This window comes from Cervus elaphus, chromosome 31 (genome assembly GCF_910594005.1).
Source record: "Cervus elaphus chromosome 31, mCerEla1.1, whole genome shotgun sequence".
NCBI classification, from domain to species: Eukaryota; Metazoa; Chordata; class Mammalia; order Artiodactyla; family Cervidae; genus Cervus; species Cervus elaphus.
The window spans coordinates 21,672,034-21,687,379 of record NC_057845.1 but is presented as its reverse complement, the minus strand read 5'-3'; the positions used below and the strand labels follow the sequence as shown (position 1 = coordinate 21,687,379).

The following is a 15,346-nucleotide window of genomic DNA, read 5'->3' as shown; positions in this document are numbered from 1 at the left end:
ACATATGTTTTTTAAAATCACTATTTGCTGAAGACCTGAAGCAATTCATATGCTTTGCCTATGGTTGGCTTTGGCAATAAGAAACAAAGCAGCTAATGCAATTTTAAGCTGTATCTAAAGATAGTACCAGTTGAATTTAAGCTGAATATGCAGTTTATTTCAGTTGCTTTCCTTATCCCTAAACTCTGATGTTCAAAGTTTAACTTGGAGTTGTTTTCTCAAGTTTAGCTATAGCCAAAGTCCACGAAATGGCTTATGTCTGTCAATAGTTGACCTAATAGACTTGTCCTATGTTGACATTTTGTTCTTTTCGTGTTAGACCATTTATGGTAGGTGCATGATTGTGAGCGAACTATATATTAAAATGGTATAAGAAAATAAGTCATGGGGAATTTTAACCAATATTTAGGAATATTAGAGTTTTTTAGTAGGATTTTGGGAGAAATCATTTGTTCAGTAATTAATTCGTTATTCCTCTTAATTATTTCTGAATAACATCAATCATTTATTGAACATTGACCTTGTCAGTAGGGTTATCAAGATAAGACCAGTAGAGTGAGGTTAGAGGCATGAAATCAATGAATTCCATAAAATATTAGAGTTGCTATATGGGGACTTAGTATAAACAGGAGTAAAATAACCAAAAAGAATCCCTTCTACCAGGACAATCAGGGGATACTCATTTAAGTGGAGAAGCTCCAGCAGAATCTGGATGGATAGAGAGAAGATGATTCATGGGTAGAGATGGGGCCATATTTTTGATATTATGAAATTTGAGAGGAGGAAAAAAATATCACATGTCTGATATATGCTAGAGTAGGTAGATAGGGTTTGGTGAGAGATATGCAGTGGTAAAAAAAAAAAAAAAATCCTCCTGCCAATGCAGGAGATGTAAGAAACTCAGGTTTGATCCTTGGGTTGGGAAGATCCCCTGGAGAACAGAATGGCACCCTACTCCCGTGTTCTTGCCTGAAAAATTCCATGGGCAGAGAAGCCTGGTGGACTACAGTCCTTGGGAGGGGGGCAAAGAGTTGGACACAACCGAACACAGTATTTCATGAATGAAGGTTGGCTTCCCTCATGGTTCAAGTGGTAAAGAATCTGCCTGCAATGCAGGAGTCTCAGAAGATGCAGGTTTAATCCCCAGGTCAGGAAGACCCCCTGGATGAGGAATAGAAACCCACTCCAGTATTCTTGCCTGGGAAATCCCATGGACAGAGGAGCCTGGTGGGCTACAGTGCAAGGGGTTATAAAGAGTTGGACATGACTGAGCATGCACATGCATTGACATTGGCAAGAATGAAGATAAGGATGTAAAGGAGCGCTCAGATCTTGAAAGTGATTAGAAGCCATGCTAAAGTCCATAGGTTTTTCCTTTGGGTGGTAAAGGCCTTTTAAAAGAGCAACTGTACAATTTCAAAAGAGACCTTTGGACAATGCAGAGGGGAAATAGAGGAAGAAAATAAGAAAAATTTAAATGTTTCTTTCAGGTCTTTTTGAGACATGAAATAAGGCCAGAGTTCATTGGGATGTAAAGAACTGATGCACACAGGATATGTTAATGAGGTAGAGTTGACAAGAGTGGGTCAGTGATAACACTTGGAAGATGTAGAAATGCAGAAGTAAGGTTGATTCTCAAGCAAATCATGAGACAGTGAATAGATGGTGATGCTACTCACCAATATGAATAGGAGGGGAGGTTTGGGAGTGAAGGTAAGGAGGTCATGGTTCAGCCATGCTTTGTTTGAAGTATAAACAGCACTGCCAATTGGAGAAGCCAAGTAACCAGTTGAATATGTGGGCCTACAGGCTTGAAAACAGGAGAGGATTAAAGAAATAAATTTGTTTGTCATAAGCAATTAATACGTGGAATGTTAATACTACTCATGGTGAAGTATTGAGAAGAGAAAGAATAAAATTAGCAGTAGTGATGTACAGAAACATCCCACTGAAGTGGAGAAGAATCTAGTAATGACTCTTGCCAAAATAATCACAAGATGTTACAGTTCAGAGTTTCTTGGGGATGTTTGTGAGTTCAGTTTCAGTAATGTAGTGAAGTAGAAACATCCACTCAGTAGTATAGAAGAATTAAAAAATAAATGGAAAAGTTCAAATGGACCAGTTCATTCTCTTTTTTTGAGGAACTTAGCTGTGAAATGGAAGAGAAGACATTAAATAAAAGGTTCACAGGATAGAGAGATATATTGCCTGTCAACAAAAGAGATATATGAAAATTATTAATGCTTGTGGGAAAGGAACTGGTAGAGCAAGGGGTTGAAAATCTATAGAAGATATGGAATTACTCAAAAAACACCTCAGCATGATGCAGCAGAAATGAGAATCTGGTTCTCGTCCTCATTATCAAGGAAACTGTGGTTGATGTAGCCGAAATTATGATATTTGACAGAACATCTTGTTTTCCATGACTTATATAACAAGTATTTTTAAACCTACATAGTCAAATGGCCAAAATAGTAGTCTTCCCTCCCATTCTCCTTCTGCTCCACTATGTACAAGTATGTCTGTCTCTCCCTAGACCTGTTAAAAAAAAACAAAAAGCTCTAAAGTCTACCTCATTGCTCAAGCCAAAAACCTGAGTCATCCTTGCTTCTCAACATAGTTAGTTCTCCAGTCATGTCCACTGCATCTGCTTCTTTCATTTAGACTAATGCATTGGAGTGGAAAGCATCAGTACATTATATTTGCACTATAAGTAATGTTCTAACTTTCTCTCTCTTTCTCTAGAACCATCCCACCCCAACTTTTGCATCTGTCCTCCACTGAGCAGCCAGAATAATGCCATTGAAAGTTTAATCAAATCATGTTATTCTCTGGCTCAGCCTCTCCTTAACTCATAGCGGGAATGAGTAAACGATGCCTGCAAGAATCATTGCTAGAATTTTTCCTTCTCATTTCTCTCTTAGTGTCCCCTTTTCCCTGGTGACTCAAACAGTAAAGAATCTGCCTGCAAGGCAGGAGACTTAGGTTCCATCCCTGGGTCAGGAAGATACTCTGGAGAAAGGAATGGCTACCCACTCCAGTATTCTTGCTTGGAGAATACCATATAGACCATGGGGTCACAAGAGAGTCAGACCCAACTGAGTGACTAATAATTTAACCTTCTTTCCTTTGACTCTAACCAGTAAAGATATTATTAAAAGGAATTGATCATCTCATTTCAAACATATAGTAATCAATAAACTTGTGGCAAATAGAGTTAGTGTCATTGTGGCTTGTTTCTGTCATAAACTCGCGGCCCCTACTTAGGGTCTTCTTTGAATGAATTGGAGTGAAGTATTATTTCTATCACCTGTGTTTTATTGTACTCTCCAATTCCTGGTCATAAGTAAGATGATGGTTGATGACCTTTCTTATTTTTTTCTAATCAGATAATGGATAATATCAAGTTCAGTTCAATTTAGTCCCTCAGTAATGTCTGACTCTTTGCAACCCCATGGACTGCAGCACACCAGGCTTCCCTATCACCAACTCCCAGAGCTTGCTCAAACTCATGTCCATCAATTTGGTGATGCCATCTAAACATCTCATCCTCTGTCGTCCCCTTCTCCTCTTGCCTTCAATCTTTCCCAGCATCACGGTCTTTTCCAATGAGTCATTTCTTCCAATCAGGTGGCCAAAGTATTAGAGTTTCAGCTTCAGCATCAGTCCTTCCAATGAATATTCAGGACTGATTTCCTTTAGGATGGACTGGTTGGATCTCTTTGCAGTCCAAGATACTCTCAAGAGTCTTCTCCAACCCCACAGTTAAAAAGTATCAATTCTTCAGTACTCAGCTTTCTTTGTAGTCCAAATCTCACATCCATACGTGACTGCTGGAAAAAAACATAGGTTTGACTAGATGTACCTTTGTTGGCAAACTAATGTCTCTGCTTTTTAATATGCTGTCTAGGTTGGTCATAGCTTTTTTTCCAAGTAGCAAGCATCTTTTAGTTTCATAGCTGCAGTCACCATCTGCAGTGATTTTGGAGCCCCCGAAATAAACTCTCTCACTGTTTCCATTGTTTCCCCATCTATTTGGCATGAAGTGATGGGACCGGATGCCATGATCTTAGTTTTCTTGAATGTTGAGCTTTAAGCCAACTTTTTCACTCTCCTCTTTCACTTTCATCAGGAGGCTCTTTAGTTCTTCTTTGCTTTCTGCCATAAAGGTGGTGTCATCTGTGTACCTGAGGTTATTGGTATTTCTCCCAGCATTCTTGATTCCAGCTTGTGCTTCATCCAGCCTGGCATTTTGCATGATGTATTTTGCATATAAGTTGAATAAGCAGGGTGACAATATACAGCCTTGACATACTCCTTTCCTGGTTTGGAACCAGTCTGTTGTTCCATGTCCAGTTCTAACTGCTGTTTCTCGACCTGCATGCAGATTTCTCAGGAGGCAGGTCAGGTGGTCTGGTATTTCCATCTTTTTAAGAATTTTCCACAGTTTGTTGTGATCCACACAGTCAAAGGCTTTGGCATAGTCAATAAATCAGAAGTAGATGTTTTTCTGGAACTCTCTTGCTTTTTCAGTGATCCAATGGATGTTGGCAATTTGATCTCTCGTTCCTTTGCCTTTTCTAAATCCAGCTTGAACATCTGGAAGTTCATGGTTGATGTACTGTTGAAGCCTGACTTGTAGAATTTTGAGCATTACTTTGCTATTGTATGAGATGAGTGCAATTGTGTGGTAATTTGAACATTCTTTGGCATTGCCTTTCTTTGGGATTGAAATGAAAACTGACCTTTTCCAGTCCTATGGCCACTGCTGAGTTTTCCAAATTTGCTGGATATATCAAAGCATGCACCATTTGTGTCAAGGATATAAATAAGAATGAAATTTTTAAGTACAGAAATAAATAGAACAAAAGAGAGATACTGATATTTTGAAAAGTTCAAGTCTTGCAACCAAGGTTTATATAATGGCAGTTATTAGAAATAAGAGCATAACATAGGACAGTAAGTTCTGACGTGTCTCTTAGGAATGCACTAAGCTTGATTCTAAAAGAGGAAGGCACTTCAGAAGAATCTGTAGGAATCTCATCTACTGGAAAAAGGTTACTGCAAGGAAGGTAGGGTGGAGTTGGTCAAAGACAATGGGTACAAACCTTGGTGGTGCAAAATCTTATCGTTCTTAAATGTCATAATTCTGGAAAAATAATAATATCTCTAATTATAAATTTTATTATTAATATTTCTTATTTTATGTTGAATTTATATTCAGTATATTTGATTAGCAATGTTGTGTTAATTTTAAGTGTGCAGCAAAGTGCTTCAGTTATACATATATATACATTTATTCTTTTTCATATTCTTTTCTCATATAATTTATTACAGAATATTGAGTTGAGTTGTCTGTGCTATATAGTAGGTTGCTGTTATCTATTTATATATAAATTTATATATCTTGTATATGTTAAAGCCAAATTCAGTTCAGTTCAGTTCAGTCACTCAGTCATGTCCAACTCCCTGTGACGCTATGAACCTCAGCATGTCAGGCCTCCCTATCCATCACCAACTCCCGGAGTTTACCCAAACTCATGTTCAGTGAGTTGGTGATGCTATCTAACCATCTCATCCTCGGTCGTCCCCTTCTTCTCCTGCCCTCGATCTTTCCCAACATCAGGGTCTTTTCAAATGAGTTAGCTCTTTGCATCAGGTGGCCAAAGTATTGGAGTTTCAGCTTTAACATCTGTCCTTCCAATGAACACCCAGGACTGATTTCCTTTAGGATGGACTGGTTGGATCTCCTTACAGTCCAAGGGACTCTCAAAAGTCTTCTCCAACACCACAGTTCAAAAGCATCAATTCTTTTGTGCTCAGCTTTCTTTATAGTCCAACTCTCACATCCATACATGGCCACTGGAAAAACCATAGCCTTGACTAGATGGACCTTTGTTGACAGTAATGTCTCTGCTTTTTAATATGCTGCCTAGGTTGGTCATAACTTTCCTTCCAAGGAGTAAGCGTCTTTTAATTTCATGGCTGCAATCACCATCTGCAGTGATTTGGGAACCCTCCCAAAATTAAGTCAGTCACTGCTTCCACTGTTTCTCCGTCTATTTGCCATGAAGTGATGGGACCAGATGCCATGATCTTAGTTTTCTGAATGTTGAACTTTAAGCCAACTTTTTCACTCTCCTCTTTCACTTTCATCAAGAGGCTCTTTAGTTCTTCTTCACTTTCTGCCAAAAGGGTGGTATCATCTGCATATCTGAGGTTATTGATATTTTTCCCAGCAATCTTGATTTTAGCCGTGCCTCATCCAGCCCAAATTAAGGGCTTGTAATTAAAATAGTATCTTTAAATGATGGAGCTGGTCACTAGAAGCAGAAGACATAGGTTTCAAGTTTAGACATATCTAGTGAATATATAGATACATTACACATGTAATAATCTATACCATTATAGGGTTTCCCTGGTTGTGCAGTGGTAGAAAATCCACCTGGAATGCAAGAGATGTGGGTTCAGTCTGTGGGTCAGAAATATCTCCTAGAAAAGGAAGTGGCAACCCCCTCCAGAATTCTTGCCTGGGAAATCACATGGACTGAGGAGCCTGGTGGGCAACAGCACATTGGGTCTCAAAAGAGTCGGACACAACATAACAGCTAAAGAACAACAGCAACAATAATGTATACTAGCACTGAATTTTTGTGATATCTGTCACAAAACGCCCCTTATATCTTAAGTTAATGAGAATGAAAGAAAGATTTTTTAGCTTAGCTGTGAAGTTGTGGAAGATCCATAACTAGTAACTAAGGGGTATCAACCCCTTAGTACTAGTTATTAAAAACTAGTACTAGTAAATAAGGGTAATGTATTAACTTGATTATACTATCGATATTCAAGTATGTGACTATGGGTCACACTCTTGTCATCTCTTCTTTAAAATGAAGGGAACAAGTCTCCCCAGGCTTCCTCTGATGGGTCTGTTCTGCAATTTGATTTTTTTTTTTTTTAATGAAATGATTCACTAATTCAGTATGCTGCTGCTGCTAAATCACGTCAGTTGTGTCCGACTCTGTGTGATCCCATAGACGACAGCCCATCAGGTTCCCGTCCCTAGGATTCTCCAGGCAAGAACACTGGAGTGGGTTGCCATTTCCTTTTCCAATGCATGAAAGTGAAAAGTGAAAGTGAAGCTGCTCAGTCGTGTCTGACTCTGGGACCACATGGACTATAGCCTACTGAATGTCATATTAAGGGAATCTACAGGGAATGGGAGCATTAACTGGTAAAGCAGAAGCATTGCTAATGGACCTGAGACAGTAGCCCAATATCTCAAGGGAACCTAAACAATAATCATTTCATATTTAAATACATAAATTTAAATACATAAACATTTTATGTTTATATATAGTAAACATTCTGTGTATCTCTGTATCATTTTAATTTTACAGAACTATAGTTTCAGGCCAAACTTAAGCTCATGTTTTGTATGTTATTTGGGGCTCTTTGTTTACATTTCTAAAGTCAGCAAGATAAAACAACTACACAGAAAAGTATTAATAGTTAATATCTTATTGGTTGGAGGCATGAAAATAAAAGCATGAGAAAGGTGCTTTAGTAGTCTAAAAATTCAGTCTTTTATGTTTAAACATCATCCTATTTTGCAAATGCCTGCTCTAAGCATAACACTGAACTCATTGCTAAATATGAAACAGTAGTTAAGAAATTATTTGCAAAACGGATCTCAAGGTCTTTATTCTGTTCTTCCATGTGCAGTCTATTTACTCATTTGCACATGTGGAACTTCTCATCTCTACAGCATGCTTGTAAGCTTCACACTGAGTCTGAAAGTTGAGACAGATTTGGATCAGTAAACAAATTAAAGATTTGCTTCAAAACATTCAGTAGAAAAAAAAATTGTGTTGCTTTCAGTTTTTGAGGATTTATCTTTGCACAAAATATCTATCTACACATCAAAGACATTTAGATGTTTAGCTAAGTATTTTGTGGGCTGCAAAGGGAATATTCATTGGAAAGCAGGCTTGCCTCACAATAGAACTGTATTCTAAAATCTTGTTTATATTTACATTCTGTATTTTATAAGAATGGAATGTATATTTGTTATCTCATTGAATCAAGATCACTAGAATTAAATTTCACGAAGGAGTGTCCTTTACCTGTCTTGTTCATATCCAGTGCTCAATTCAGTGCCTGGTATGTATCAGAGCCTTAATAAATGTTTTGAAATAATACCATGGAAAAAAGATAAGCAAAAGCCTTGAGATTTAACATCTGATCATTAGAACTGCCTTGAAGCTAAGATTTTAGCCAAACTATTCCTCCTTCATTAGGTCTCATTTTCCTTATCTTTTAAAAATAAGGATTTTTTTGATTGATGAGTGGTCTGGTGTTATAAAATTACTTAGCAATTACAGTATGTAGCTCAATAATCTTGTAATCCCAACCTTAAATAAATATTTTTCCATAGATGATATAATTTCTAAATTTATCAGTTAGGTCATCTAGTATACGGATTAAAATTTTCATGATATAGATTTTGTCTTATCACACTAAAGCATCATAATGCAATTTTACCCCCCAGAAAGTTTGCATTGGAAAATAAGATCACAGTGGTACAATCTCTTAACTTTGAGGGAAGTACCAAGTTAGAGTCAGAATGAATTATTCCTTTTTTCTGCCGTGTGGTTCTGTAGGTTAGGGTTGAGGGTGAGAGCAGGCAGGCTGGAAAAGTGCACTAGGGAGCATGAAAGGTGGTATGTTAATAAATACATGGGCGTGATACTTCCCAGGTTTAGACAACATTCATATTAAATGAAAATCCTAAGTCTGGATGTATCCTTGTGGAAATCTAGAACACATATGAGTCAGATATCATATGGGATTAATATGTTATAAAATAATATATAAAGTATTGATCCTCCTCAATCACTCTTTATTTTCAGGTCATTAGGAATTTTGTTGGGATAATTGTCCAAATGAATTTGAAGCATTCTATTCAAATGGTAAGTAGAACTACTTGCTATATTTCTATTTTTCATCTGTAATTAATATAATTTTCTGAGTATTGAAATGAGAATTATTAATTACTATTCCTCACTCATATTTTGAATCATTTTTATTTGTATTCTTCTGAATCATTTTTAAAGGAGAATTATGAAAGAACTTTCTTTTATTTTTTAAATTATCATGCTGAAATGAAAATATATGGCATGTAAACTTGGGGAGTATTTATGACCGTCCTCTAAAAACTGGAATAAAGTTAGTGCCTGGAAATTAATAGATCTGCTATAAGCAAATATAGATAGGTAGGACTGTTTGTAGAAATATACATGTAAAATTCTCTTTCTGTATAATTATGTTTCTTCTTATATTGAAATTGTAAAATATGATTTATGGGCTTCAACAGATGGGTAGTTTACTTGAAAATGATATTGAAATCTGTACCTTTTGACATCTGAGTACATTGGTCTAAACTTACTTTGTTATCTTCATTAATAGTTATTTCATCAGATTCTGAGATGGGATAAGTGAAGCCGTTATTATTCTTGTTTAGTTTAGAAGCAATTTGCCAGAAACTGAGGACTGTCGTCCTTAAAGTTTGTGATAATCATGGTGTTTGCCAGATGGGCTGTCTGTGTTTTCACACTGTTGAAATAAGGAGATGTCCAAAATACAGATAATTCTACATCTGACCTCATGGCACAAGGAAAGTGCAGATAATTCTACATCTGACCTCATGGCACAAGGAAAGTGCTGTAAAATTTCATTTATTATATTTTCTCATTACATATATTTACCATGGACAGATATTAAATGAAAACAAATTCAAATAAGAACAAAGCAACCATACTCTTACCACCTAAACATAACCAGTTAACCCTTTGAATATACTGGTGAATGTTTTAGGTATGTGAACACATAATTTTTTGCAGGAATTTGAAAAATGAAAGTGATGGCAATATACAATTTCAGTTCAGTTCAGTCACTCAGTCATGTCCAACTCTTTGTGAGCCCATGAACCACAGCACGTCAGGCCTTCTGTCCATCACCAACTCCCAGAGTCCACCCAAACCCATGTCCATTGAGTCGGTGATGCCATCCAAACATCTCATCCTCTGTCGTCCCCTTCTCCTCCTGCCCTCAATCTTTCCCAGCATCAGGGTCTTTTCGAATGAGTCAGTTCTTTGCATCAGGTGGCCAAAGTATTGGAGTTTCAGCTTTAACATCTGTCCTTCCAATGAACACCCACGACTGATATCCTTTAGGATGGACTGGTTGGATCTCCTTGCTGTCCAAGTGACTCTCAAGAGTCTTCTCCAACACCACAGTTCAAAAGCATCAATTCTTTGGTGCTCAGCTTTCTTTATAGTCCAACTCTCACATCCATACATGACCACTGGGAAAACCATAGCCTTGACTAGACGGACCTTTGTTGACAAAGTAATCTTTCTGCTTTTTAATATGCTGTCTAGGTTGGTCATAACTTTCCTTCCAAGGAGTAAGCGTCTTTTAATTTCATGGCTGCAATCACCATCTGCAGTGATTTTTGGGGCCCAGAAAAAATTTAGGTTTACCCTATTTGTCCCCAAATGACTCTGCAACCTGAGTTTGAATCACTTGTTCTCTCTCTCTGCATGACATTAGGTAAATTCTTTACTCTCTCTGGGCCTTTCATTCCTTATAGGAAAAATAATAATCTATACCTAGTTGATGAATTTCTCTTGAAGACTAAGCAAGTTAATAGAAATAAAGTGCTTAGAACAGTGCTCAGTTGTTTCAAAATTATCCATTGCTTTTTAATTTTTTTTCTGAAAAGTCAGATAAATAATGTAAATTTGTGCTTTTTTTTTTGTATTGTTACCTCATTTAAGCTCTTTATTTGTTGTAATTACCTTTCTGTTGGTTCTTTTGTGTTTTCACTCTGAAAATAATTTTATCTTCAAAAAGAAATTACTTACAGATAATTTTTGTTTTCAATATTCAACACTTTTAAATTTTGAGTTCACCACGTAAATTTTCTTGACTACAGGTTTCAGTTCAATGCTAAATAGTGATAAATAACTTCTTCCTAGTTTTATTGGGGATGACTCTCTTGATGATCATTTAAGTATGATGTTGACTAAGTTTTATTCCTTTTCATGTTAAGAAGTTATCATATTCTTAGTGAACTAGATAATCAGAAATTTCTGTTGATGCTTCGGGTACACAAATATCACTTGAATCTGTTGAGGTGATGATTTGGTTTTCCTCTCTCACTAATTTTAAGTATTCTTTGAATAGCTGGAAGCTTAATCTTTTATACATACTTTAATTCAATGTTTATTTATTTTTTTAATTTATGAGGGACTTTGAAAAAATGCTCAAAAGTGAAGGTGATTTATAGTATTTTTAATTCCTTCCTTTATAGCATTTTTTATTCTTTCTTTTGAGTACTGTTAAGGAGGTTATATTCACATTGGAATCTTTACAATATGCTCTGTGGATATATTTTATCTTCTCTATTTTGTTAAATCTGTTGAATAATTAATCTATTTCTATTGAATTTTTTAAATTCTGAGATGTATTTCTATCAAAATTTCTACAAGTGTACTCTAGATTATTTATATTAAGGTTTTAATATCATCAACTTTTTAAATCTTTGGAGAATGTTTTAAAACAATATATAATTCATGGCATGTTCTAAGTCAAATATATTTTTATTTATTCAGTTTAACATAAGTAACCATATTGTTCAAGTTTCATGTTTTTATAGTCTGTCTGCTGAACAGAGATGGGGCTACTTTGTACAAATTCTTACAAAGCCCAAGTGATTCACTGAATTTATATTCTAGTCACAAAGCTGCCAAGCATAAGTTGGTGACTTATATCAGTCATACTTGTTTAGGAATAAGTATATAATAAGTTGTACTTATTTAGGAAGATGAGTCTTTCAGGGATGAAAAAGATCAACTACAATGGGGATAACACTAAGGCCAGAGGAAAAAAATTAAAATCTATTTGGATCCGACATTAGGATCTTTTAGGAGTCTGACCTTTAGAAATAATCTCATTTCTAAGCAAGAAGTGTTGTTGACCTATTCCTTCCAAGGCTCTGGCTCTTCCCTCTATATTCCTATTTCCTTCATCCAGGACATTTATCAGATTTTCTTCTCAGTACTTTTTGACACTCTTTGACACTACCCTTTTAAATATCCAGTATAATGGCTTTGTCTGCTGAGTTCTCTTATTTCCCTTCCCTTTTCTCTTTAACAATTTTGCTGTATGTATATATAGCTTGTAAACATCAAGATGAAATTCTTCCAGAATTTTATAGTCAGTGTTCATCCAGCCACCCATCAAACATTTATTGAAAATAAGCTATGTGTTAGGCACTATAATAGGAAGTAGAAAATGCTATCTCCCTAGCTCAGCTAGAATGTTTAATCCCTATACTAAAGAAATCTGAATCTTCTGTTTGAACTCTTCAAGGTTCAGTATCTCCAATTAGCATGAGTCTATCTTTAAATATGATAACCTAAAGATACCCAAAACTTTACTAAGTTCTATCTTTATCTCTAAACTTACACCACCTACCATTCTTGTCCTGGTTTATGGTTGGTAGGAAACTTCTAGGCTCTTAACATGTAATCTTTATTAAATTATTATTTTATGCTAAAGTCTTTTTATTGGGATATAGTTGCTTTACAATGTTGTGTTACTTTCTTCTGTACAACAAAGTGAATCGGCTATGTGTATACACATCCCGTCCCTCTTGGCCCTCCCCTCACCCCTCACCTATACCATCCATCTAGGTCATAACAGAGCACTGAGTTTTGTTCGCTGTGCCATACAGCGGGCTCCCACTAGCTCTCTGTTTTACACAGAGTAATATATATATGCCAGTCACAGTCTCCTGATTAATTTCCCACTGACATTCATCCCTACCCCTAACTGACATTCATCAAAATCCTATTGTTCACATCTTTACACTTGTCCCAAACTTCTCTACTTCTCTTTATCTTTGTATGTGTTACCTTAGTGTTAGAACCACAAAATCTGCTTCTTGATCTTTTACAAGCTCCTAACTATTTCTGTATCCCTCCCTCTCTCGTCCATCAATCACAGTGACATTAAGGTTCTCCCTGAAATGTTTATGGAATTAATGAGATAATTAATTCTAGGTCTTCCCTTGTGGCTAAGATGGTAAAGAATCTGCTTGCAATGCAGGAGACTCAGGTTCCATCCCTAGGTTGGGAAGATCCCCTGGAGAAGGGAACGGCTACTCACTCCAGTTTTTTTGCCTGGAGAATACCATGGACAGAGGAGCCTGGCGGGCTACAGTCCATGGGGTCACAAAAAGTTGGACCTGACTGAGTGATGAACACTAATGAGATAGTCACCCATTCAAAATTTTTATGATTTTGCTTTGCTTAGAGGAAAAGCACAAACTCCTCAGGCTGGCATTTTGTTTTTCTTCACAACTTGGTACCAAGTTCATTTCTTCTCAGTTTACTTGACACCTCTCTCCCCACTCATGTGAATGTCGTCATCTTTGACTACTGTGTGTTGTGGCTTCTTCATATTTAGATCATTTTCTGATACACAGTGGGTACTCAAATAGTGTTTGTTGATCATTATTTTGAGAAGACTTAGATTTATGATAAGCAAGACCTTGTGATTTTCTGGGTGGGTCAGATTGATGAGATACTGTTTAATTTTGTAATTTATGAAAACTTTGAAGTTTCATATTAGGGGGATGCCAGACAAATGGGAATCATGTATGTGACTTAGACAATCACCTATGTGACTTAGACAATGACTTGGACAGTGACTTCATCTAGCTGTGTTTTCTGGTTGTTAAACTGATGCTTCAAGCATCAGAAATTTATTCAGTATTGTGGTTACAACTGTTTAATACTCTAAGATTAATTGCTTTCCATTATCTGTGGAAGCTAAAGAAAACAATGGTTTGCATTTAGAATATAAATTTAAGGGACGTGATGTAACATAATTTTTATATGATGCAAGTATTCTGATTTGATTCAAAATGGTTGTATACATAGACCTCTAAATAATTTACCTCTAAGGCTGTATTATTATTATGATTTTTCCTGGTAGTGGAGTATTTATGTAATTTTCAGTGTTTTTTTTTAAAGAATGTAATTGGATATTTGATTCTTTAACTCAAAGGATTAGGCTGAGTTGCCTAGAAATAGGACAGTCTTGAGGATGTCATGGAAAATTTGAGGTGGAGAGTTTCACATCAAGATTAAATAAATTTAGCAGCTATTTGGCACAACTTATCTCAAATAGTTGTTTTTGTCATGCTTGTCTTCATCACATGAAGAGCAGCCAAACCAGGTTTTCCTTATGATATTTTTGTTGAGTTAAAAAGTTTGAACCAAATGTTAAGTTTCTGAAATTATCCTTTATAAATTTTAACTGCTTGGCCATAGTCACTTCTTTCCAAGTGTCAAGGTTTGTCAACTCAGTGGTGAGATATGTAGTATATTCCATATACATTGTCAATGACACAGTCTTTGAACACTTTCTAGATTATTTGGACTACTTCAATAATGAAGGAAAATAAATTGAATGTACTACAGTTGCACTGATCTTTAACCATTGATGAAGAAGACATTATTCTGAATTGACTTAGTCACTATCAAGACTTTCTTTTCCTATATCCTGGAGAGTAAGAAAATCTTTGGTTTTCTACTTCATTAGCAGGGGAGAAAATGACTTTTTTTTGTAGCTTTAATTTACACATTTCTTTTGACTTTATAGTATTGTAAGCATTATAGCGAAGTGAAAGTCTCTCAGTCATGTTCGACTCTTTGCGACCCTGTGGACTAAACAGTCCATGGAATTCTCTAGGCCAGAATATTAGAGTGGGTAGCCTTTCCCTTCTCCAGGGGATCTTCCCAACCCAGGGATCAAACCCAGGTCTCCCACATTATAGACAGATTCTTTACCAGCTGAGCCACCAGGGAAGCCCTGTAAGCATTATAAGCCCTATGAATGTATATTTAGTTTTATATTAAAACTTTGAAAAGATTAATTTCCATATTAAAGGTTTGCAAACATTTTTATTTTTTTTTCCTTCTAAAAAGGGACTCTACTGTTCAGAGTTGACAAGTATGATGTGACAGCAAATAGCTTAAAATCATTCGAGTTTTCCAATTTTGAGTGAGTTCCTAGTGTGAAAGGATGGGCTTCTATATACAAAATTATAGTTTTATATATCTGATAGTGTTCTTGAGAGCATCTAACCTAATGTTCATGTTATATAGATACAGTACCAGAAAAGTTGAGTGAATTATCAAGTTTAGTGAATTATCTAATCAGTGACAGATGAACCATAACTATAGTGATAAATATATGCAGATAAGCATGA

General features: G+C 36.0%; 1 protein-coding gene across 9 annotated transcripts in view; it reads left to right on the top strand.

Moving 5' to 3' along the window:
* The window catches only part of LOC122687327, a 716,827-nt gene that overhangs the window by 228,516 nt on the left and 472,965 nt on the right, over positions 1–15,346 (top strand). For all 9 annotated transcript variants that reach the window (XR_006339106.1, XR_006339104.1, XR_006339103.1 and 6 more), the window contains one exon: positions 8,913–8,972. Coding sequence is in view for 2 of the 9 variants with exons in the window: in XM_043892695.1 (XP_043748630.1) it covers positions 8,913–8,972 (60 nt within the window). In the remaining 7 variants the exon portion in view is untranslated. The remainder of the gene's footprint in view (positions 1–8,912; positions 8,973–15,346) is intronic.